We start from the raw sequence: 26,184 nt of genomic DNA, 5'->3' as shown, positions 1-26,184 counted from the left end.
AGATGTAGTGTATTGGAGGCAGTTCAGAGGAGGTTCACTAGATTTATTCCAGAGATGAGGGGTTTGGCTTATGAAGAGAGATTGAACAGTTTAGGCCGATACTCCCTGGAGTTTAGAAGAATGAAAGGAGGTCTAATTGAGATGTACAAAATGATAATTAAAGTAGACATGGAGAGGAATCTTCCCCTTGTGGGACAATCTTGGATAAGAGATCAGTTTTAGGATAAAGGATGGCAGATTTAAAACGGAAATGAGGAGAAATTATTTCTCCCAAAGGGTCGTCAGTCTGTGGAATTCACTATCCCAGAGTGTGGTGGATGCCGGGACATTGAGTAAATTTAAGGAGGAGATAGACAGATTTTTAATTAGCAATGGGTTGAAGGGTTATGGAGAATGGGCAGGAAAGTGGAGATGAGGCCTAGATGAGATCAGTTATGATCGTATTGAATGGTGGAGCAGACTTGGGGGCTGAATGGTCTAACCCTGCTCCTAGTTCTTAAGTTAATAAGAAAGTGTTGCGCCTGCCGCAGAATCTGTTTTAACCCTTATACGGTGGACAAATAACTACGAGTAGACGTCTTATTAGTACAACCAATGTTTATTTAAACCCACACAATCAATAATCACCCACCCAACCAACGATAAGTTATCTTACAGGAAAATACGAGAATTCAGGTCCAATACAAGACCTTGACTTAACTTTGCGTGACTGGCGCGTACCCAAGCAGATATTGGCCTTTATCTGTGCGCTGGTCTCGGTCGTCCTCTGCGTAGTCTGGTCCTTTGGTCTGGTCTGGCGCTCTGGCTCTGGCTTTCCTTCCCTCTCGGGTGTGGTGGCTCTCCTCGTGCTGGTCATCGCTGGCGATGTTCACCATTGTTGTAGCTCATTCGTGGGGTCAGAGAGAGAGAGAGCGAGAGAGAGAGAGATTCCTGGTTGTGCAGCACCCTTTATACCCCATTGGGTTTCGCGCCCCTTTTGGGCGGTCTCCTGATTCTTGTCAATCAACTGATCAGGGCTTGATCACTCTGATCGATAAGAGTCCAATCAGGTGCTGCCACACCAATCTCTGGGTGTGTCGCCAACGGCCATGCCTGTAGGTGCTGGAGGCACATAGAGTTCACCCTTCCCCCCAAACAAGGGGCCACGGCGCCCTCATATCTGGTACACAACCTAGTGTGATCAGAAAGTCTCTTTGATCCTGGAGATGAAACAACCCAGTGTGACCAGAAAGTCTCTTTGATCCTGGAGATGACCCATATCCTGTGGATTCACACTTCCGGGTTGCAGCCGGTTTGTCTCTGTCTTTTAAACTGCAGCCTGTCATTATAGTTCTTGCCCAATTGTCCCAGAGTGCTTTGCAAATCGCCATTTTAGATGGCCCGTTTGGCCACAAGAGAGATTCAGTAAGAAGTTTAACAACACCATAGAAACATAGAAACCCTACAGTGCAGAAGGAGGCCATTCGGCCCATCGAGTCTGCACCGACCACAATCCCACCCAGGCCCTACCCCCACATATTTTACCCGCTAATCCCTCTAACTTACGCATCCCAGGACTCTAAGGGACAATTTTTAACCTGGCCAATCAACCTAACCCGCACATCTTTGGACTGTGGGAGGAAACCGGAGCACCCGGAGGAAACCCACGCAGACACGAGGAGAATGTGCAAACTCCACACAGACAGTGACCCGAGCCGGGAATCGAACCCGGGACCCTGGAGCTGTGAAGCAGCAGTGCTAACCACTGTGCTACCGTGCCGCCCAGGTTAAAGTCCAACAGGTTTATTTGGTAGCAAAAGGCACACAAGCTTTCGGAGCTGCAAGCCCCTTCTTCAGGTGAGTGGGAATTCTGTTCACAATTTTGTGAACAGAATTCCCACTCACCTGAAGAAGGGGCTTGCAGCTCCGAAAGCTTGTGTGGCTTTTGCTACCAAATAAACCTGTTGGACTTTAACCTGGTGTTGTTAAACTTCTTACTGTGTTTACCCCAGTCCAACGCCGGCATCTCCACACACACAAGAGAGATACCAGGGACCATGTTGGGAGCAAAAACCAGGGGAAGGAGTGTGTTTGAGATCTTGCAGAGAGTTTAATGGAGTCAGGCACTGGAATGAAGAGCAATTGTTAAGGTTGCTCATCTCCAGGTTGCTCCTTGTGCTGCAGGGAGAGGAGGATCAGTGTGTGGCTGCAGGGTTGATGCAGGAAGGAATCAAGGGGGTCCAGAGGCTCATGTTCTTCACCATTGCACTGAGTTCTGGAAGAGCAGGCTGATAAAAAGGATTGGACTTCACAAAAACCAAAATGCCAATGTCCTTCTGTGGAGGATAACTAAAACAGTGGGGGATGGTTTACATTAATATAGAGAGAAGCAATGCAGAAAGTCTATAAGCTTAAAACTAGTAAGAATAGGATTAGATAAGGAGGGTGGAGGCTTACATTGTGCATTAGCTCCAGCCTAGACTAGCTGGGCTGAATGGCCTCTTTTCATATTATAAATTCTGTGTAAAGATAGGATTAATAAATCTTTTGGACTAGTGTTAGACATAAATTGTGAGAAAATATTAACAAGTGTTTTGAGAGTGTGGGGGATAAAACATATACAGAGGAGAATTAAATAAAAACAGACTAAAAATTAAATAAGAGGTTATTGTTCCCAGAAATTGGAGTTAAGATGGCACGGTGGCACAGTGGTTAGCACTGCTCCCTCAGTGCCAGGGATCCGGGTTCAATTCCGGCCTTGGGTGACTGTGTGGAGTTTGCATGTTCTCCCCGTGTCTGTGTGGGTTTCTTTCGGGTGCTCCAGCTTCCTCCCACACTCCAAAGATGTGCGGGTTAGGTTGATTAGCCATGGTAAATTGCCCCTTACAGGGGTTAAGGAGATAGGGCCTAGGTGGGATTGTTGTCGGTGCGGGCTCGATGGGCTGAATGGCCTCCTTCTGCACTGTAGGTACTCTATGATTCTATGAAGTATGGATGAGTGTTGTTGCTGCATAAAACATTCAAAAATTATACTGGGGAGTTGCAACTCTTAAGAACTATGGATAGGTATACTTAAAGAATTCTCAACAGGGAGGGAGAAGAGATGTGGCTTGTGATAGCGTGCCCTCCCCCCTCCCCCTCAGGCCATGTCAAGACACTCCAGGCTTTGTTAGGAACAAAGGTTTTTGTTGGTGAAGAGGATTGGGTACAGGGAATTGCAGCCATGGCTGCCTTGGGGCAGAGCTCCAGTCCTTACAGGTTTACTACATGGTTGCTCAATGATTCTGCCTGAAAGAGGCTCCACCCTCAGGGGTGATCACTCACTCTCCATTCCCATTAGTCCCTCAAGCCAGGTGACCCTCTTCTGCTGTGCTGTCTTAATCACTACTTGTCTGGGATGTTCGTGTTTTTAAGGGATTCCACCAGAACGCCTGGAGTTTGAGTTCAGATGGAGAAAGTAAACAATGAAATAGTGCTTGTTTACAATATACGCTGCCAAAGAATTAATGATGAACAATAAATGCTGGCCTTGCAGTGAGACCTCCATTAACAAACAAAAAGATAAAAGCAAAATACTGCGGATGCTGGAACCTTAAACAGAAACAGAAAATGCTGGAAAATCTCAGCAGGCCTGATAGTCTCTGTGGGGAGACAATAGAGCCAATGTTTCGAGTCTAGATGTCCCTTCCTCAGAGCTCTTTCTTGATGTCATTGATTTATTGTCCATATTAGTCCCTCCATGATAAATCTGTGCAGTGATTTATATAATTAAAAACCTGATAAGTTCAATATTCCTTATTGATAACAGTGTTTTACCAATCAGAACTCAGCTGAATAAATGAACCTGAGTAAATTGTAATGAGGGCTCTGTTTGGAATATTTCTCCTGAAATAATATAGTAAACGAGAGCCACAAACAGCCACAATCACAGCAGATTTTATTAAAGTCAATCTTCAACTCTGGAAAGTGATGTTCAGAGCCGAGATCCCTTGTGAATTATTCCCAACACCGCACTCTGAAAACTGTCGTAAACCTTTATATTTACTAGAATTAAGCAATGTAACGGGCTGGGAGACATCAGCAAAGGCCGTTTTGCGAGCTCTCCACCAGGCACCACAGCCTCCACCAGTCTCCATGGATAAAATTTCCAGCGTCATCAGCTCCATGTCAGAAATTGGAGCTGATTACCATATGGAAAGAGGGTTCATTCCAGTGGGGTTTACAACTGCAGCCCACGAACGGGGAACAACGACCGACCGTACTGCAGGGAAGAGAAGCCATTGAGGACCCCCAGGAGGTCGGGGGTAAGGGAGGGTGCCTGTTGGGCAGTGTCAGCCTAGCCGTGCCAGCCTGGCACTTTGACACTGCCCAAGGGGCACCTGGACACTGTGCATCGGGTATTGGGCAGTGCCAAGTGGGTGGGCCCAGAGCGGTGGGGCCTATTGGGGGCAGGACCTATTTTGTGGGTGGTCAGTGGGAGGTGGGGTCCCGCTGCCACTCTGCATTTGGGATCGCAGGCAGAGGGAGGGAGGACGGCAATCAGGGCTGGCTGTCCAGGTATGGGGGGGTGGGGAGGGGGGGGTGGTCGGGCTGCCAGGGGGTCGCCAGGGGTGGGGGGGAGGGGGGGGGGGGGAGTGGTGGGCTCTGCAAGGCCAAAAATCCTGGCCAAGATCCTGTTCACATTGGCTGTTGGAGCTCTCAGGATTTCACTCACTTGAACACAAATTGGATATTGATTATTCCTATGTTGTCCACTTATCTCACAGACAATAGGAATCTCTGCTGGAGTGTGGTTACGTTGAGCCTTCTGCTTTATTAGATGAAGCTCCACACAGACTGTTCACACAGAGTGACTGGGGAAAGGTTTACACTTTGTTTCCAATCCCCCAATCCCCTTCAATCATGATGATCTATTTAACAAGCGGGTGAGTAAGTGGCACTCCAATGGAAAGAAGCTGTCAGTGCTTCAAGGCAAAAGATTCCTTTAGACTATATCAAAATCAACAACAAAGCTTTTATTTCTGTCACAAAGGCAATGCAAGTAGGCATCTTGACGTAATTGTATTTGATTTGAACATAAGTCCTCTTACAGCCAGAGCGTCATTGTGTGATTGTTCTGTAGGTTGAGTGTGAACAGAAGCTAAGTGTGGCCATGCCAGCTCTGAACAATGCGATTGCAGCTCTCGACACGCTGAAGGCCAGTGATATTGCTCTGGTGAAGACCATGCAGAATCCTCCGTCTGGTGTCCGGCTGACACTCACTGCCATTTGCATCTTGAAGGTATCACAAAAAAATCAAAGTCTAATGTTAACTGGAAAAGGGAAAGATTGAGCATTTTCACCACCTGCAAGTTGTTACAATCCAATTATCTTTGCTCTGCTCCTGTCGAGCGATGTTTGCTCTGTTCATGCTGAAGAACTCTTTACCTTTCTACCCCCGAGGTGAGAGTGACTGGCCTTGACATCAAGGCAGCATTTGACCGAGTGTGACCTAGCAAAACCTTTCCAGATGTTCCCCAGCATCTTTCCAGTTATTTCACAAACTCTCCAACCTGACGAGGACATCCAAAACCCTGCTCCACAAGGACCAAATAGTGTGGAAGGAAATCCAATTTCCACCCCCCATTTAAAATGGGAACACGACCTTGACGGGTTTTGCCTACTCAGCACTCCTGAGCCACAAGACCCTAAAGGGAAATGGCGGGAATGCCATGGAAAGTTGGATTTTCTCCAAGAAAAGCCGAGTGTGGTCCTTCATGCAGCAAAAGGAGCCCGTGCACGTTGACGGAAATGATGTGTGTGGTTTTGTTCCCCCCAGGGCAGAGTAAATGGAAGAAATAATCAGTCTGAAGGTGCATGGAGGGTGTCCAATGAGGCTGTGCGGGAGAGCTGACATAACATCACACAGACACAATTCCTATCCAATCATTTTCATCAGCATTGAAAATGCTTTGTTTGGCTTTACTGTCCTGGAAGCTGAGCAGAATCACATTGAGTAGATGAAACAGGATAAAAGTTTCAAAATGTGGCACACCTCAACACAAATGAAATTTATACAAGTGTGCATCCCGTTTCCAGTGCCTGAAATGTGCTGTATTGATATCTGTACACAGAAACACACCGACACCAACATTCGACAGGCAGAAGTTACTTTTCAAAGCTTGTTTCTTGAGTCTGGCTTTTCATGGAGGGACTGAATCTCTGCCCATCTCTTAGCGTCTATCGCCTTTCCCCAGAATATTGGGGGCAATTCTCCCAAAAGTGCTGAATTGTCAGGAAAACTCTTCCAGATCCCGACTGTTCTGTCAGTTCAACCTCTCACCCGAACCTCCGCACTCTGTGCACTGCAGAGGTCCCAGTCGGGAATCTCATTATAAATCCGGGGGGTGGGGCCTATTCACGCTGGAGTCTGACGGTTCTGGAACTCTGCGCATGCGCAGTGGTCCTGATCTATCAGTCTCCCCTTTGCTGCCATCGCTGCAATGCTGCCCCTCCAGCACCCCCCCGATCGCAGCTCCCACAACAATTCCCGGGCCAGCCCTGACTTCCCCCGCCCCCGCCTGTCCCAATGTACAGCCCACCCCCCAGCAATGGCGATCCCCCCACCCCCCTCACCCTGGCAGAGCCTCCTCAATCCGGCAGACCCCCCTCCCCCACTGACCCCGCCCCCCCCCCGGCCCCCCCCCCCCCGGCTGACACCCTCCGCCTGGAGGCAGGACCCCCCACCCCCGGCAGACCACCCGCACCCCCAGCCCATCCTGATCACTGGCCTCCCTTTAACCCAGACCAATCCCAATGCAGAGTGGCAGCGGCACCCCCCCACCCCTACCGATCACCCCTCGGCCCCGCCCACAGTAGGCCCCACCCCCTGGCACTGCCCGATGCCCAGTGGGCAGTGCCAAGGTGCTCCCTGGGCATGAGCACTTTGCCCCTTGGGAAGTTCCAGGAGGCACAGGTTGGCACTGCCTGGCTCCCTATGCCCAAGCGGCACCACCCCCCCCCCCCCACCACCCGACCCCCTGGGGGGCCCTGATTGCCCCCCCTTCATTCCGGCGGGATCTCACGCTAGTTCCCTGAACGTTAGTCCCCAAGTTAAGGTGCTAAATTGGGGGAAGGCTAATTACAACAATATTAGACAGGAACTGAAGAATGTAGATTGGGGGCAGATGTTTGAAGGCAAATCAACATCTGGCATGTGGGAGGCTTTCAAGTGTAAGTTGATAGGAATTCAGGACTGGCACATTCCTGTAAGGATGAAGGATAAGTATGGCAAGTTTTGGGAACCTTGGATAACGAGAGATATTGTGAGCCGAGTCAAAGAGAAAAAGGAAGCATTTGTCAAAGCTAGGAGGCTGGGAACACAAGAAGCAAGTGTGGAATACAAGGAAAGTGGAAAGAAACTTAAGCAAAGAGTAAGAAAGGCTGAAAGGAGTCATGAAAAGTCATTGGCCAGCAGGATTAAGGAAAATCCCAAGGCTTTTTATACATATATAAAGAGCAAGAGGGTAGCCAGGGAGAGGGTTGGCCCACTCAAGGACAAGGGAGGGAATCTATGTGTGGAGCCAGAGAAAATGGGTGAGGTATTAAATGAGTACTTTGCATCAGTATTCATCAAAGAGAAGGACTTGGTGGATGATGAGTCTGGGAAAGGATGTTTAGATAGTTTGAGTCATGTTGAGATCAAAAAGGAGGTATTGGGGTTCTTGAGGAACGTTAAGGTAGACAAGTCTCCAGGGCCTGATGGGATATACCCCAGAATACTGAGAAAGGCAAGGGAGGAAATTGCTGGGGCCTTGAGAGAAATCTTTGTATCCTCACTGTCTGCAGGGGAGGTCACAGTAAGGAGCCTAACAACACCCTGTTAAAGTACGCCGGCATTTCCACAACTTTAACCTGGTGTTGTTAGACTCCTTACTGTGCTTACCCCAGTCCAACGCCGGCATTTCCACATCATGACTACAGGGGAGGTCCCAGAGGATTGGAGAATAGCCAATGTTGTTCCTTTGTTTAAGAAGGGTAGCAAGAATAATCCAGGTAATTACAGGCCGGTGAGCCTTACATCAGCGGTAGGGAAATTATTGGAGAGGATTCTTCGAGACAGGATTTATTCCCACTTGGAAATAATTGGACGTATTAGTGAGAGGCAACATGGTTTTGTGAAGTGGAGGTCGTGTCTCACGAACTTGATCGAGTTTTTCGAGGAAGTGACGAAGATGATTGATGAGGGTAGGGCAGTGGATGTTGTCTACATGGACTTCAGTAAGGCCTTTGACAAGGTCCCTCATGGCAGACTGGTGCAGAAGGTGAAGTCGCATGGGATCAGAGGTGAGCTGGCAAGGTGAATACAAAACTGGCTCGGTCAAAACTGGCGGCCTTCATGACACACGACAGCGCAGAGTCGCTGAGCAGAAACTGATAGCCAAGTTCCACACACATGAGGACGGCCTCAACCAGGATATTGGGTTCATGTCACACTATCTGTAATCCCCACAGCTTGCCTGGACCTGCAGAGTCTCACTGGCTGTCCTGTCTGGAAACAATGCACATCTCTTTAACCTGTCTTAATGCTCTCTCCACTCACATTGTTTGTACCTTAAAGACTTGATTAGCTGTAAGTATTCGCATTCCAACCATTATTCTGGAGTTTGTGTCTTTATATGCCCTGTTTGTGAACAGAATTCCCACTCACCTGAAGAAGGGGCTTGCAGCTCCGAAAGCTTGTGGCTTTTGCTACCAAATAAACCTGTTGGACTTTAACCTGGTGTTGTTAAACTTCTTACTCGGTCAAAGAAGACAGAGGGTAGCAGTGGAAGAGTGTGTTTCTTAATGGAGGGCTGTGACAAGTGGTGTTCCTCAGGGATCAGTGCTGGGACCTTTGCTGTTTGTAATATATATATAAATGATTTGGAGGAAAATGTAACTGGATTGATTAGTAAGTTTGCGGACGACACAAAGGTTGGTGGATTTGCGGATAGCGATGAGGACCACCAGAGGATACAGCAGGATATAGATCAGTTGGAGATTTGGGTGGAGAGATGGCAGATGGAGTTTAATCCGGACAAATGTGAGGTAATGCATTTTGGAAGGTCTAATACAGATAGGAAATACACAGGAAATGGCAGAACCCTTAAGAGTATTGATAGGCAGAGGGATCTGGGTGTACAGGTACAGAGGTCACTGAAAGTGGCAATGCAGGTGGAGAAGGTAGTCAAGAAGGCATACGGCATGCTTGCCTACATCGGCTGGGGTATTGAGTTTAACAATTGGCAAGTCATGTTGCAGCTTTATAGAACCTTAGTTAGGCCGCACTTGGAATATAGTGTTCAATTCTGGTCGCCACACCACCAGAAGGATGTGGAGGCTTTGGAGAGGGTACAGAAAAGATTTACCAGGATGTTGCCGAGTATGGAGGGCATTAGCTATGAGGAGAGGTTGGAGAAACTTGGTTTATTCTCACTGGAGCGACGGAGGTTGAGGGGAGACCTGATAGAAGTCTACAAGAGTATGAGAGGCATGGACAGAGTGGATAGTCAGAAGCTTTTTCCCAGGGTGGAAGAGTCAATTACTAGGGGCATAGAACAAAGAACAAAGAACAGTACAGCACAGGAAACAGACTCTTCGGCCCTCCAAGCCTGTGCCGCTCCTTGGTCCAACTAGGCCAATCGTTTGTATCCCTCCATTCCCAGGCTGCTCATGTGACTATCCAGGTAAGTCTTAAACGATGTCAGCGTGTCTGCCTCCACCACCCTACTTGGCAGCGCATTCCAGGCCCCCACCACCCTCTGTGTAAAAAACATCCCTCTAATATCTGAGTTATACTTTGCCCCTCTCACCTTGAGCCCGTGACCCCTCGTGATCGTCACTTCTGATCTGGGAAAAAGCTTCCCACCGTTCACCCTATCTATCCCCTTCATAATCTTGTACACCTCTATTAGATCTCCCCTCATTCTCCGTCTTTCCAGGGAGAACAACCCCAGTTTACCCAATCTCTCGTCATAGCTAAGAACCTCTATACCAGGCAACATCCTGGTAAACCTTCTCTGTACTCTCTCTAAACCCTCCAGGTCCTTCTGGTAGTGTGGCGACCAGAACTGGACACAGTACTCCAAATGTGGCCTAACCAGCGTTCTATACAGCTGCATCATCAGCTTTTATACTCTATACCCCGTCCTATAAAGGCAAGCATACCATATGCCTTCTTCACCACCTTCTCCACCTGTGTTGCCACCTTCAAGGATTTGTGGACTTGCACACCTCGGTCCCTCTGTGTTTCTATACTCTTGATGGCTCTGCCATTTATTGTATAACTCCTCCCTACATTATTTCTTCCAAAATGCATCAGTTCACATTTATCCGGATTAAATTCAATCTGCCACCTCTCCGCCCAATTTTCCAGCCTGTCTATATCCTGCTGTATTGCCCGACAATGTTCATCGCTATCCGCAAGTCCAGCCATCTTCGTGTCATCCACAAACCTGCTGATTACATCAGTTACACCTTCTTCCAAATCATTTATATATATCACAAATAGCAGAGGTCCCAGTACAGAGCCCTGCGGAACACCACTGGTCAGAGACCTCCAGCCAGAAAAAGACCCTTCGACTGCTACCCTCTGTCTCCTGTGGCCAAGCCAGTTTTCTACCCATCTAGCCACCTCTCCTTGTATCCCATGAGCCTTAACCTTCTTAACCAACCTGCCATGAGGGACTTTGTCAAATGCCTTACTGAAATCCGTATAGACGACATCCACGGCCCTTCCTAGGTTTAAGGTGCGAGGGGCAAGGTTTAAAAGAGATGTACGAGACAGATTTTTTACACAGAGAGTGGTGGGTATCTGGAATTCGTTGCTGGGGGAGGTAGTGGAAGTGGATATGGTGATGACTTTTAAGGGGCGTCTTGACAAGTACATGAATAGGATGGGAATAGAGGGATATGGTTCCCGGAAGGGTAGGGGGTTTTAGTTAACTCGGGCAGCACGGTCGGTGCAGGCATGGAGGGCCGAAGGGCCTGTTCCTGTGCTGTAATTTTCTTTGTTTTTTGTTTTCTTTGTCCTTTGTGTGGAGCTAGTCTGAACCCTGCCAGAATGAAGTGCTCCTGGCGGGGTGGGAGATTCTATCGGGTCCGGCAAGTTCCCGATAAAGACATGTAAAACATATTCAAACTACATTAAAAAAAGATTCAAATGACTTACCTGTCTTCCTGCCGGTTTCCAGCATGGTCTGGGCTCTGACTGTTCTCCGGCGCATGCGCAAATCCCGGAAAAAGGCCAGTTCTCCTGACCGGACCTGCCATAAAAGTTGCGGGTTGCGATGGGAGAATCGGGCCCATTGTGTATGTCAGCATTCAAAGAACAAAGAACAGTACAGCACAGGAACAGGCCCTGCGACCCTCCAAGCCTGCGCCCACCATGCTGCCCAATCTAAAACAAAACATTCCCTTACTCGGTCCATATCCCTCTATTCCCTCCCTGTTCATGTACCCATCCAGATGCCTCTTGCTAATGTTGCTAATGTTCCTGTTTCCATAACATCATTCAACTCATTGTCCTTCAGATTGTCAGGAATAATTAGTAAGTGAATGAAATCCAGTCATTTCCTGTTGATTTTCTCTAACTATCCTCAGCGTTTGTCAAAGGAAATCTTTCAGGGCTATGAGACTATACGAGGCCTCACTTAAACTAGGGGCTAATTGAAAGTAGATGTCAGGGTATAATCCCCCACTCTGCTGCGACTGGTCACAGTGTGACTTGAGGCTCACGATCAGGTTTGGATATTTAAACACATGCCGTTACCTGGTTAACTTTTCTCTCTTTACTTCAGGGAATTAAACCTGAGAAAAAAGTTGACCCAAATGGGAAAGCTGCTGATGATTACTGGCTGCCCGCAAAGAAGATGCTGAGTGATATGAAGTTCCTGGAATCCCTGAAGGTGTGTGCGCTGGGAGCACGGCGCTTTCGGAGATCCACAGATTGTACATGATCTTGCTTCAGCTTATTGAACTGACTGTGCTCACTGAGTGCTCAGGTTTTACCATTGGATGTCCAGTGTGGAGCAGCTCAGCTCAGACTGGGATTACCGAGACACTGCCCCGTACTGACCACACCCCCATGGGGAGAGATGCTGGAGTTTGGTGGGTGGCAGAGTGGTTGGCACTGCTGCCTCTCAGCGCCAGGGACCCAGGTTCGATTCCCTGCCTGGATCACTGTCAGTGCGGAGTCTGCGCGTTCTCCCTGTATCTGCGTGGGTTTCCTCCGGGTGGTCCGGTTTCCTCCCACAATCTGAAAGACGTGCTGGTTAGGGTGCATTGGCCACGCTAAATTCTCCCTCAGTGTTACCCGAACAGGCGCCGGAGTGTGGCAACTAGGGCATTTTCCCAGTAACTCCATTGCAGTGTTAATATAAGCCTACTTGTGACACAAATAAATAAACTTTTCATGCGAGAAAAGTGCATTTTAGCAGCTTTTCAGGAGAAGTTTACATTGAAAGTGGTTAATGTGTGTAGCTTGTGTCAATGTCCTTGTACATCACTGTTTGGAGAGATTTTCTTCACTGAAGTAGTTTGTATGTTGCCGTGGGAACTTTGTGTAGAGTGTGTCAGAGTGATTCCAGAGCTGCTTAACACCGGGAAACATAGCGATGGATTGTGATTGGAAGTATAGAGGGCAGAGTTACAATCCAATCTGTTAGTGGGTTCCTGGAGGAGAATGGGACACCCAGGAAGCCCAAGACAAGGACAGATTGGATCACCTTGTAACCATGGGGGTGTACACCAGCAGGTTGTTCACTCTTATAATTATAAATCTTGTATCTCACTCAAAACAAATATACTTGGTGCAAAGCTCCATCACGTGTCTGGGTACCAAACACCAACACTGCAAATGTCAAACAGCAAAGGTCATGGAACTCATGGCAGGCCAGCAGCTGATTGGTCCGGCTGCTGTTAGCGGGTGGGTTTGAAGGTCTGGTTGCTGTATTTAAACGCCAGTCCAACAAACTCCTATCACTCTGTCCAGCCCCCCTGCCTTCACCACACCCTTCAGGATGCCTGGAACCCAGAGGGAAAAGACAGCAGCATCAAGAAGGCAGCAGCATTGGCTGTCAGCACTAGGGCATTTGAGGCTGTTATTCAGGGAGGCCGGGGCCCACTGGCATGCCCTTCACCCCAGGGAAGGTTCACAGAAGCCCATCAGTCTCACCTCTCCAGCCTGGGAGACCAGCATGGCGGCCACCTGCCACCACCCAGTGCAGGAAGCGGATGAATGATCTCACCCGCTCCACCAGCGTAAGTCCTCTCTCAGCTCCTATCAGACTCCCAGCTTGGCATGGTGTACCGAAATGTTTATCCTCTTCACTGACCTCACACGTTCAGTCACAGGGAACATATTGTCAACACTCTCTCAACAAGACTTTCACACCACTATGCTATCTGTCCTGTCGCTCCGATCTTCCTGGGGAAGGCTCCTCACATGCAGGGGACATACATTTCACCCGAACCCTCCTCCATCCCCTCTGATCTCTTTCCTTGGTTTCCCTACAGGACAAACTTACACAAAACAAGCGAGAGTGAGCCCAGACTGGGCGAGAGGCGGCAGAGATCTTTGGCCTCAGTGGCTTTAGGAGGCTGTTGCAGAGTTCGCCAGCGAGGACCGGGATCGCTCCTATGGCGACACAGAGCGTAGCCTCTCACAACGACCTAGTACGGATCTCAGCCCATCTCATCACCCAATGCTGTAACTCACACACAGCTCATCTACTGAAACTGTCCTTCTGTGTTATTTAGGTATTGGCAGACCTTCACAGCTAAGCAGCCCTGCTACAGAGCCCCAGAAGCTCTGTCAGAGAGTCAGTGCAGACTCGATGGGCCGAATGGCCTCCTTCTACACTGCAGGGATTCTATGACTGTAAGCATGTCTGAGGGTGAGGGAGCTGGGGAAGAACTGTCAAAGCCCCCGGCCACACCCTGCAACAGCGCAAAGACTCACACCTCAGTGGGCGCAGCTCAAGGTTAGCATTGGGGTCACTTCCTGGAGAACAGCTCACAGACATGTCCCCACAGCAGTCGGAGGCAGGAACAGCCCAGGTCTCTGGCACTCGGAGGGCTGCTGGAGACCAGCCACATGCTCGGTCCCAGTCAGACGAGGAGTCTCTGGAAGTCACTGCCAGCTCACTGATGGAGATCCAATGACAGCGAGCGAATGGAACACTGGGCAGAGATTCAACAGTCACTCATCAGAGCAGGACGCAGGATGCAGGATTCTCTCTGTGCTTGATCTAATGTTGTGGTTCTGACATTCGAGCACCTTGAGGCCTCCAGATTGGCAACCACCACGGAGACCTTGTTCCAGCAGCTCCTGCTAGATTTGCGATCAGCCATGCTGAGCCACAGACTCTGGTGGGCACCATCAGGATGTAGGCCACATGGGGACCATGCACCTTGACCTTCCCCCAGGTGCCCCTCTCCTCCAAGAGTCAGGCCTGGGCCTCCTGGGACGATGTAGGTCAGCTGGACACCCTGGGGGCTTCCGCTCAGGATACCGTGAGGATGTGCGGCCACTCAGAGTCCCCTCTGGCTGTGCCTGCACCAACTCCAGCAGCGGCAGGCACTGAGGGTGCTACTGAGCGGGTGACCCTTAAAACGCCGGGTCCTCCAGTGCTCAGGCCAACAGAGGATATCCGCCAAGGTCACCACGGGAGTTAGGATGTGGCTGCCTCCCCCCACTGCTGCGGAGCTCGGGGCTGCACCAAGATTGGGAAAGTTCAAAAGTTTGATGTCACCTCAGGGTCACGGGTACTCTTATCACTTCTTGGAAACCATTCGATGGGTTTATAAATGTTATTGTCAAAGGAAGCGTTTTGCTTTGGATCTTTGACAAAGGTTCAGCCCGTCCTCACACTCAGACTGTCCCCTTTGAAGATTAACATTGATGTGATGTCAGCCTGAGTGTAACTTGTTCCTGGACCGTGTGTGTGTGTTGTCAGGGCGATGTGTGTCATGCTACATTCAGAGTGTATGATGGGTGAGTTTGCAACTCTTATTCCTGAAGGGATAGCAATGCTGAGAAGGGCAGATCAGATGTGTGACTCTCTGTACTTCCGGGTTCCCTGACAGTGTCCCAAGACATGCATTGTATGATGAGAGCCCTATGCTGCTCTGAGGTTCCTGTGCAGCAGTGTTTGCAGTGTACATGGTGGAGGAAGCTTTGACTCACTGTGCTGTATTTTACTTATGGTGCTGGACTTTAAGTTAACGCAGAAGCAAAGATGATTCCGGATAGGAGCGAAAGCAACAGGGTAGTTGTACTGGGGGACTTTAACTTTACAAATATTGACTGGAAAAGCTATAGTTCGAGTACTTTAGAGGGGTCAGTTTTTGTCCAGTGTGTGGAGGAGGGTTTCCTGACGCAGTATGTAGATAGACCAACAAGATGCGAGGCCACATTGGATTTGGTACTGGGTAATGAACCAGGCCAGGTGTTAGATTTGGAGGTAGGTGAGCACTTTGGTGACAGTGACCACAATTCGATTATGTTTACCTTAGCAATGGAAAGGGATAGATATATACCGAAGGGCAAGAGTTACAGCTAGGGGAAAGGAAATTATGATGTGATTAGGCGAGATTTAGCTGGCATAGGTTGGGGAAGGAAACTGCAGGGGATGGGCACAATTGTAATGTGGAACTTGTTCAAGGAACAGCTACTACGCGTCCTTGATAAATATGTACCTGTCAGGCAGGGAGGAAGTGGTCGAATGAGGGAACCGTGGTTTACTAAGGAGGTTGAATCTCTTGTGAAGAGGAAGAAGGAGACTTATGTAAAGATGAGACGTGAAGGCTCAGTTAGGGAGCTTAAGAGTTACAAGTTAGCCAGGAAGGACCTGAAGAGAGAGTTAAGAAGAGCCAGGAGAGGACATGAGAAGTCTTTGGCAGGTAGGATCAAGGAAAATCCTAAAGCTTTCTATAGGTATGTCAGGGGTAAAAGAATGACGAGGGTGAGATTAGGGCCAGTCAAGGACAGTTGTGGGAAGTTGTGCGTGAAGTCTGAAGAGATAGGAGAGGTGCTAAATGAATATTTTTCGTCAGTATTCACACTGGAGGGGGACAGTATCGAGGGGAGTACTGAGATGCAGGCTGTTGGACTGGATGGGATTGAAGTTCATAAGGAGGAGGTGTTAGCAATTCTGGAAAGGGTAAAAATAGATAAGTTCCCTGGGCCAGATGGGATTTATCCTAGGATTCTCTGGGAGGCTAGAGAGGAGATTGCAGAGCCTTTGGCTTTGATCTTTGGGTCGTCATTGTCTACTGGAACAGTGCCAGAAGACTGGAGGATAGCAAATGTTGTCCCCTTGTTCAAGAAGGGGAGTAGAGACAACCCTGGTAATTATAGACCAGTGAGCCTTACTTCTGTTGTGGGCAAAGTCTTGGAAAGGATTATAAGAGATAGGATTTATAATCACCTGGAAAGGAATAATTTGATTAGGGATAGTCAATACGGTTTTGTGAAAGGTAGGTCGTGCCTCACAAACCTTATTGAGTTCTTTGAGAAGGTGACCAAAGAGGTGGATGAGGGTAAAGCGGTTGATGTGGTGTATATGGATTTCAGCAAAGCATTTGATAAGGTTCCCCATGGTAAGCTTTTGCAGAAAATACGGACACATGGGATTGAGGGTGATTTAGTGGTTTGGATCAGGAATTGGCTAGCTGTAAGAAAACAGAGGGTGGTGGTTGATGGGAAATATTCGTCCTGGAGTTCAGTTACTAGTGGTGTACCGCAAGGATCTGTTTTAGGGCCACTGCTGTTTGTCATTTTTATTAATGACCTGGATGAGGGCATAGAAGGATGGGTTAGTAAATTTGCGGATGACACTAAAGTCGGTGGAGTTGTAGACAGTGCGAAGGGAAGTGGCACGTTACAGAGGGACATCGATAGGCTGCAGAGCTGGGCTGAGAGGTGGCAAATGGAGTTTAATGCGGAAAAGTGCAAAGTGATTCACTTTGGAAGGAGTAACAGGAATACAGAGTACTGGGCTAATGGTAAGATACTTGGTAGTGTGGATGAACAGAGGGATCTGGGTGTCCATGTGCATAGATCCCTGAAAGTTGGCACCCAGGTTGATAGGGTTGTTAAGAAGGCGTGCGGTGTGTTAGCTTTTATTGGTCGAGGGATTGAGTTTCGGAGCCAGGAGGTCATGCTGCAACTGTACAAAACTCTGGTGCGGCCGCATTTGGAGTATTGCGTACAGTTCTGGTCGCCGTATTATAGGAAGGATGTGGAAGTGTTGGAAAGGGTGCAGAGGAGATTTACCTGGGTGTTGCCTGGTATGGTGGGAAAATCGTATGAGGAAAGGCTGAGGGGCTTGAGGTTGTTTTCGTTAGAGAGAAGAAGGTTAAGAGGTGACTTAATAGAGGCATACAAGATGATCAGAGGATTAGATAGGGTGGATAGTGAGAGCCTTTTTCCTCGGATGGTGATGGCTAACACTAGGGGACATAGCTTTAAATTGAGGGGTGATAGATATAGGACAGATGTTAGAGGTAGGTTCTTTACTCAGAGAGTAGTAAGGGCGTGGAATGCCCTGCCTGCAGCAGTAGTAGACTCGTCAACATTAAGAGCATTCAAATGGTTATTGGATAAACATATGGATGACATTGGAATAGTATAGGTTAGATGGGCTTTAGATTGGTTTCACAGGTCAGCGCAACATCGAGGGCCGAAGGGCCTGTACTGCGCTGTAATGTTCTATGTTCTATGTTCTAAGCGTATTCACAGGACACGATGACTACAGCTAAGATCTGACTCCAGTCAGTCTTCAGGACCCGCTCTCATAGCGATGGTTCGACTATTCCTTCAGAAATCACAAAATGGCTTGCAGGGCTGTAGGAGCTATCTCCTGATGGTCCGACTTAGTCTTACTCCATTTGGAACCTTCCAGCTGTGAGGGTATCACGCGTTCACCTCCCACGTCTCCTCCATGACATCATGGTGCTCATGTTGTCCCTCAGCATCCCCCTAGGCTTCCTGCTCCTCCTCATCTTCACCTTCTGAGGAGGGCTCCTCCCCTCAGTTCACCCTCTGGCAGAGCCTCATCTCTCTGCATAGCCAGGTTGTGAAGAGCACAGCAAACTGTGATCCTGTTGGAAACCCTCCCCAGCGCATATTGCCGAGAGCCACCTGAGGGCTCCAGCCATCGGAGTCACATCTTCAGCGGTCCAGGAGTCTGCTCCATGAGGGAGAGTGGTGGCATGAGCCAGCGGCAGGAAGAGCATCCCGTGTGCTGGGCTGGGATTTTATACCCGCGGGTTTCTGACTTTTTGGTTCCCGTTAGATTCACTGCTCCCACCCATCAACAAAGTCACTGTGGGTGGAATGGGAGAATTTCACCCCTGATCTTTCCGAAGAGTTTTCTGCACTCCTCTCTGATGCTAATGAGGGAGCAACCAGCTCTGATTTGATTTGATTTATTATTGTCACATGTATTAACATACAGTGAAAAGTATTGTTTCTTGCGTGCTATACAGACAAAGCATACCGTTCATAGAAAAAGTTAAAGTAAAGTTTACTGGTCATAAGTAAGGCTTACATTAACACTGCAATGAAGTCACTATTAATAGGGGAGAAGGAAAGGAGAGAGTGCAGAATGTAGTGTTACTGTCATAGTTAGGGTGCAGAGAAAGATCAACTTAATGCGAGGTAGGTCCATTCAAAAGTCTGACAGCAGCAGGGAAGAAGCTGTTCTTGAGTCGGTTGGTACGTGACCTCAGACTTTTGTATCTTTTTCCCGATGGAAGAAGGTGGAAGAGAGAATGTCCGGGGTGCGTGGGGTCCTTAATTATGCTGGCTGCTTTTCCGAGGCAGCGGGAAGTGGAGGCTGGTTTGCGTGATGGATTGGGCTATCTTCCAGACTCTTTATTGTTCCTTGCAGTCTTGGGCAGAGCAGGAGCCATACCAAACTGTGATACAACCAGAAAGAATGCTTTCTACGGTGCATCTGTAAAAGTTGGTGAGAGTCGTAGCTGACATGCCAAATTTACTTAGTCTTCTGAGAAAGTAGAGGCGTTGGTGGGCTTTCTTAACTATAGTGTCGGCATGGGGGGACCAGGACAGGTTGTTGGTGATCTGGGCACCTAGAAACTTGAAGCTCTCGAACATTTCCACTTCAGACAGGATCATTGCATAGTATAGGGAGCAGCTCACTAATCAAACAGGGTCCCATTCCAGGATATAAGCTCACATTCAGAAGGAGGGCCTATATTGCAGCAACTCAATCTTCTCATTTAAAATAATGCTGATCTTGGAGTTTGAAACAATGATTAATTGAGGCTGAGTGTTTTTCTGTGGAGGTTTGAGGAGGAGGAGGACATAAACCTGTTCCGACTTGGAACCTGGTTGAGAATACATTTCATTTCAGAGCCGAGTTGTCAACAGAGAATGTTCCCTCTTTCTGAATCATCCAAAGCAAGTTGCAGAGTTGGCAGAACGCTGTGTGAAACCTCTGTTTGAGCTGCTGGTTCTGTTTGTGACTGTCAGTATTGTGTCGTACTCTCCACAGGATTTTGATAAAGACAATATTCCTGCCAAAGTGATTGCCCATATTCGAAGAGATTTTATCAGCAGTCCTGAGTTCCAGCCGTCCGTCATTAAGAATGTTTCCTCAGCCTGTGAAGGACTCTGCAGTTGGGTCCGAGCTATTGAAGTCTATGATAAAGTTGCAAAGGTAAAACATTGGCACCAAGTTAAAGTTAGTTCATTTCTTATATTGTGTTCCAACTGTCAGCAAGATAAAAGAGAAACGTAGCATTAGCACAAGGTCACAGGTTAACATGTCAGTGTGTGCAAGTATGCTTATTATAAATCATTATTATAAATGTTGTGTTTACCTAGTCTTTCGTGTCTACATTGCTACTTCGTTCATTGGTACCTCTGTACACAGTTTAAAGAGAACTGTCTGTGTGGACTTTGCACGTTCTCCCCGTGTCTGTGTGGGTTTCCTCCCACAGTCCAAAGATATACAGGTTAGGTTGATTGGCCATGCTAAATTGTGGAGGGGGTGGCAGTGAGGAGTGTGTGAGGTGGGAGAGAGGAGTGTGGGGGGGGAGTGAGGAGTGTGGGGGGGTGGGAGTGAGGAGTGTGGGGGGTGGGGAGTGAGGAGTGTGGGGGGGGAGTGAGGAGTGTGGGGGGGAGTGAGGAGTGTGGGGGGGGAGTGAGGAGTGTGGGGTGGGAGTGAGGAGTGTGGGGGTGGGAGTGAGGAGTGTGGGGGGGGAGTGAGGAGTGTGGGGGGTGGAGTGAGGAGTGTGGGGGGGGAGTGAGGAGTGTGGGGGGTGGGAGTGTGGGGGGTGGGAGTGAGGAGTGTGGGGGGTGGGAGTGAGGAGTGTGGGGGGTGGGAGTGAGGAGTGTGGGGGGGGAGTGAGGAGTGTGGGGGGTGGGAGTGAGGAGTGTGGGGGGTTGGAGTGAGGAGTGTGGGGGGTGGGAGTGAGGAGTGTGGGGGGTGGGAGTGAGGAGTGTGGGAGGTGGAGTGAGGAGTGTGGGGGGGGAGTGAGGAGTGTGGGGGGTGGGAGTGAGGAGTGTGGGGGGGGAGTGAGAAGTGTGGGGGGGGGAGTGAGGAGTGTGGGGGGGCAGGATGGGGGGGGAGTGAGGAGTGTGGGGGGACAGGATGGGGTGGGAGTGAGGAGTGTGGGGGGGCAGGATGGGGTGGGAGTGAGGAGTGTGGGGGGGGAGTGAGGAGTGTGGGGGGGCAGGATGGTGGGAGTGAGGAGTGTGGGGGGGGCAGGATGGGGGGAGTGAGGAGTGTGGGGGGGCAGGATGGGGGGAGTGAGGAGTGTGGGGGGGGAGTGAGGAGTGTGGGGGGAGTGAGGAGTGTGGGGGGGCAGGATGGGGGGGAGTGAGGAGTGTGGGGTGGGAGTGGGGAGTGTTGGGGGGCAGGATGGGGTGCGAGTGAGGAGTGTGGGGGGGGGGCAGGATGGGGTGGGAGTGAGGAGTGTGGGGGGAGTGAGGAGTGTGGGGGGGGCAGGATGGGGGCAGTGAGGAGTGTGGGGGGGGAGTGAGAAGTGTGGGGGGGAGTGAGGAGTGTGGGGGGGAGTGAGGAGTGTGGGGGGGGAGTGAGGAGTGTGGGGGGGGGGAGTGAGGAGTGTGGGGGGGCAGGATGGGGGGGAGTGAGGAGTGTGGGGGGGGAGTGAGGAGTGTGGGGGGGAGTGAGGAGTGTGGGGGGGGAGTGAGGAGTGTGGGGGGGCAGGATGGGGGGGAGTGAGGAGTGTGGGGGGGCAGGATGGGGGGGGAGTGAGGAGTGTGGGGGGGCAGGATGGGGTGGGAGTGGGGAGTGTGGGGGGGGAGTGAGGAGTGTGGGGGGGTGGGAGTGAGGAGTGTGGGGGGGCAGGATGGGGGGAGTGAGGAGTGTGGGGGGGCAGGATGGGGTGGGAGTGGGGAGTGTGGGGGGGAGTGAGGAGTGTGGGGGGGGTGGGAGTGAGGAGTGTGGGGGGGGGAGTGAGGAGTGTGGGGGGGGAGTGAGGAGTGTGGGGGTGGAGTGAGGAGTGTGGGGGGGGAGTGAGGAGTGTGGGGGGGAATGAGGAGTGTGGGGGGGAGTGAGGAGTGTGGGGGGGAGTGAGGAGTGTGAGGGGGGGAGTGAGGAGTGTGGGGGGGGGATGGGGGGGAGTGAGAGTGTGGGGGGGGGGAGTGAGGATGTGTGGGGGGGGTGGGAGTGAGGAGTGTGGGGGGGGAGTGAGGAGTGTGGGGGGGGGAGTGAGGAGTGTGGGGGGGTGGAGTGAGGAGTGTGTGGGGGGGGATGGGGGGGTGGATGATGAGTTTGGGGGGGGAGTGAGGAGTGTGGGGGGGAGTGAGGAGTGTGGGGGGGGGAGTGAGGAGTGTGGGGGGGAGTGAGGAGTGTGGGGGGGGGAGTGAGGAGTGTGGGGGGGGAGTGAGGAGTGTGGGGGGTGGGAGTGAGGAGTGTGGGGGGTGGAGTGAGGAGTGTGGGGGGGGAGTGAGGAGTGTGGGGGGTGGGAGTGAGGAGTGTGGGGGGTGGGAGTGAGGAGTGTGGGGGTGGGAGTGAGGAGTGTGGGGTGGAAGAGGAGTGTGGGGGCGGAGTGAGGAGTGTGGGGGGGAGTGAGGAGTGTGTGGGGGGAGTGAGGAGTGTGTGGGGGAGTGAGGAGTGTGGGGGGTGGGAGAGGAGTGTGGGGGGGGGGAGTGAGGAGTGTGTTGGGGGAGTGAGGAGTGTGTGGGGGAGTGAGGAGTGTGGGGGGTGGAGTGAGGAGTGTGGGGGGTGGGAGTGAGGAGTGTGGGGGGTGGGAGTGAGGAGTGTGGGGGGTGGGAGAGAGGAGTGTGGGGGGGGAGTGAGGAGTGTGGGGGGTGGGAGAGAGGAGTGTGGGGGGGGGGAGTGAGGAGTGTGTGGGGGGAGTGAGGAGTGTGGGGGGTGGGAGTGAGGAGTGTGGGGGGTGGGAGTGAAGAGTGTGGGGCGGGAGTGAGGAGTGTGGGGGGGGGAGTGAGGAGTGTGGGGGGGGGTGAGGAGTGTGGGGGGGGAGTGAGAAGTGTGGGGGGGGGAGTGAGGAGTGTGGTGGGGGGGTGAGGAGTGTGGGGGGGGGAGTGAGGAGTGTGGGGGGGGAGTGAGGAAGTGTGGGGGGGGGAGTGAGGAGTGTGGGGGGGATGGGGGGGAGTGAGGAGTGTGGGGGAGTGAGGAGTGTGGGGGGGATGGGGGGAGTGAGGAGTGTGGGGGGGGAGTGAGGAGTGTGGGGGGGGAGTGGGGAGTGTGGGTGGGGGGAGTGAGGTGTGTGTGGGGGGAGTGAGGAGGTGGGGGGGGATGGGGGGGAGTGAGTAGTGTGGGGGGGGAGTGAGGAGTGTGGGGGGTGTGAGGAGTGTGGGGGGTGGAGTGAGGAGTGTGGGGGGTGAGTGAGGAGTGTGGGGGGGAGTGAGGAGTGTGGGGGTGGAGTGAGGAGTGTGGGGGGGAGTGAGGAGTGTGGGGGGGGAGTGAGGAGTGTGGGGGGGGCGTGAGGAGTGTGGGGGGGGAGTGAGGAGTGTGGGGGGGGAGTGAGGAGTGTGGGGGGGATGGGGGGCAGTGAGGAGTGTGGGGGGGGAGTGAGGAGGTGGGGGGGATGGGGGGGAGTGAGGAGTGTGGGGGGGGTGGGAGTGAGGAGTGTGGGGGGGGAGTGAGGAGTTTGGGGGCGAGTGAGGAGTGTGGGGGGATGGGGGGAGTGAGGAGTGTGGGGGGGGATTGAGGAGTGTGGGGAGGGATGGGGGCGAGTGAGACGTGTGGGGGGGAGTGAGGAGTGTGGGGGGGGAGTGAGGAGTGTGAGGAGGGGAGTGAGGAGTGTGGGGGGGGATGGGGGGAGTGAGGAGTGTGGGGGGGGTGGTAGTGAGGAGTGTGGGGGGGGAGTGAGGAGTTTGGGGGCGAGTGAGGAGTGTGGGGGGATGGGGGGGAGTGAGGAGTTGGGGGGGGATTGAGGAGTGTGGGGAGGGGATGGGGGCGAGTGAGACGTGTGGGGGGAGTGAGGAGTGTGGGGGGGGGTGAGGAGTGTGAGGAGGGGAGTGAGGAGTGTGGGGGTGAGTGAGGAGTGTGGGGGGGAAGTGAGGAGTGTGGGGGGGGAGTGAGGAGTGTGGGGGGGGATGGGGGGGAGTGAGGAGTGTGTGGGGGGGGAGAGGAGTGTGGGGTGGGAGTGAGGAGTGTGGGGGGGGGTGAGGAGTGTGGGGGTGGGAGTGAGGAGTGTGGGGGGGGAGTGAGGAGTGTTGGGGGGAGTGGGGGGAGTGAGGAGTGTGGGGGGGAGTGAGGAGTGTGGGGGTGGGAGTGAGGAGTGGGGGGTGGGAGTGAGGAGTGTGGGGGGGGAGTGAGGAGTGTGGGGGGGGGAGTGAGGAGTGTGGGGGTGGGAGTGAGGAGTGTGGGGGGGGAGTGAGGAGTGTGCGGGGGGGAGTGAGGAGTGTGGGGGTGGGAGTGAGGAGTGTGGGGGGGGAGTGAGGAGTGTGGGGGGGGCAGGATGGGGGCGTGAGGAGTGTGGGGGTGGGAGTGAGGAGTGTGGGGGTGGGAGTGAGGAGTGTGGGGGGGGAGTGAGGAGTGTGGGGGGGGTGCGGAGTGTGGGGGTGGGAGTGAGGAGTGTGGGGGTGGGAGTGAGGAGTGTGGGGGGGGAGTGAGGAGTGTGGGGGGTGGAGTGAGGAGTGTGGGGGAGGAGTGAGGAGTGTGGGGGGGGAGTGAGGAGTGTGGGGTGGAGTGAGGAGTGTGGGGGGGGGGAGTGAGGAGTGTGGGGGTGGGAGTGAGGAGTGTGGGGGGGGGAGTGAGGAGTGTGGGGGGGTGGGAGTGAGGAGTGTGGGGGGGGAGTGAGGAGTGGGGGGTGGGAGTGAGGAGTGTGGGGGGGGAGTGAGGAGTGTGGGGGGGGGAGTGAGGAGTGTGGGGGGGGAGTGAGGAGTGTGGGGGTGGGTGTGAGGAGTGTGGGGGGGGGGGAGTGAGGAATGTGTGGGGGGGAGTGAGGAGTGTGGGGGGGGAGTGAGGAGTGTGTGGGGGGTGGGAGTGAGGAGTGTGGGGGTGGGAGTGAGGAGTGTGGGGGGGGAGTGAGAGTGTGGGGGGGAGTGAGGAGTGTGGGGGTGGGAGCGTGAGGAGTGTGGGGGGGGGAGTGAGGAGTGTGGGGGGGGGAGTGAGGAGTGTGGGGGGGGAGTGAGGAGTGTGTGGGGGGCAGGATGGGGGGAGTGAGGAGTGTGGGGGGGACTGAGGAGTGTGGGGGGGCAGGTGGGGGGAGTGAGGAGTGTGGGGGTGCAGGATGGGGGGCAGTGAGGAGTGTGGGGGGGCGGGAGTGAGGAGTGTGGGGGGGAATGATGTGGGGGGCGGTGGGGAGTGTGGGGGGGGTTGATGTGGGGGGGGCGGTGAGCAGTGTGGGGGGGGGAGTGAGGAGTGTGGGGGGGGCAGGATGGGGGGGAGTGAGGAGTGTGGGGGGGCGGGGAGTGAGGAGTGTGGGGGGGGATGATGTGGGGGGGCGGTGGGGAGTGTGGGGGGGGTTGATGTGGGGGGGCGGTGAGGAGTGTGGGGGGGTTGGCGGGATGGGGCGGGGAGTGGGGTGTGTGTGGGGGTTGGCGGGATGGGGCGGGAGTGTGTGATGAGGTTCTCTGCTGTCTGGTCTGAGTGTGCCTTGCCTCTTACAGATTATTGCCCCAAACGGAGTAAGCTGGAGCAAGCGGAGGCAGAGCTGATGATCCAGATGGAAAAGCTGAATAAGAAGCGATCTGAGCTGACGGAGATCCAAACAAAACTGGAGCTCCTCCAGAACCAACTCACACAAAAACTCAGCACAAAGAGAGAGCTGGAAGAGAGCATCACCCTGACTGAGTGAGTGCCCCGACCCCGGAACGTCACACACTGTGTGAGGGGGTTTATCACACACTGTGTGAGGGGGGGTTTATCACACACTGTGTGAGGGGGGTTTATCACACACTGTGTGAGGGGGGGTTTATCACACACTGTGTGAGGGGGGGTTTATCACACACTGTGTGAGGGGGTTTATCACACACTGTGTGAGGGGGTTTATCACACACTGTGTGAGGGGGTTTATCACACACTGTGTGTGAGGGGGGTTTATCACACACTGTGTGAGGGGGGTTTATCACACACTGTGTGAGGGGGGGTTTATCACACACTGTGTGAGGGGGGTTTATCACACACTGTGTGAGGGGGTTTATCACACACTGTGTGAGGGGGGGTTTATCACACACTGTGTGAGGGGGGTTTATCACACACTGTGTGAAGGGGGTTTATCACACACTGTGTGAGGGGGTTTATCACACACTGTGTGAGGGGGTTTATCACACACTGTGTGAGGGGGGTTTATCACACACTGTGTGAGGGGGTTTATCACACACTGTGTGAGGGGGGTTTATCACACACTGTGTGAGGGGGGTTTATCACACACTGTGTGAGGGGGGTTTATCACACACTGTGTGAGGGGGGGTTTATCACACACTGTGTGAATGTGTAGGGGGGGTTTATCACACACTGTGTGAGGGGGGGTTTATCACACACTGTGTGAGGGGGGTTTATCACACACTGTGTGAGGGGGGGTTTATCACACACTGTGTGAGGGGGGTTTATCACACACTGTGTGAGGGGGGTTTATCACACACTGTGTGAGGGGGTTTATCACACACTGTGTGAGGGGGTTTATCACACACTGTGTGTTATCACACACTGTGTGAGGGGGGCTTCATCACACACTGTTCTATGTGAGGGGGTTTATCACACACTGTGTGAGGGG

General features: G+C 52.4%; 1 protein-coding gene across 1 annotated transcript in view; it reads left to right on the top strand.

The window, feature by feature from the left end:
• The window catches only part of LOC144507660 (dynein axonemal heavy chain 3-like), a 459,789-nt gene that overhangs the window by 362,860 nt on the left and 70,745 nt on the right, over window positions 1-26,184 (top strand). The window contains exons 41-44 of the mRNA XM_078234817.1: window positions 5,102-5,260; window positions 11,799-11,906; window positions 19,524-19,716; window positions 25,079-25,262. Coding sequence (XP_078090943.1) covers window positions 5,102-5,260; window positions 11,799-11,906; window positions 19,524-19,716; window positions 25,079-25,262 — 644 coding nt within the window. The remainder of the gene's footprint in view (window positions 1-5,101; window positions 5,261-11,798; window positions 11,907-19,523; window positions 19,717-25,078; window positions 25,263-26,184) is intronic.

Source organism: Mustelus asterias, chromosome 19 (genome assembly GCF_964213995.1).
Source record: "Mustelus asterias chromosome 19, sMusAst1.hap1.1, whole genome shotgun sequence".
In the NCBI taxonomy this organism is placed as follows: Eukaryota; Metazoa; Chordata; class Chondrichthyes; order Carcharhiniformes; family Triakidae; genus Mustelus; species Mustelus asterias.
Note: the sequence above shows the minus strand (reverse complement) of the source record. Positions and strands in the feature narration are given on the sequence as shown.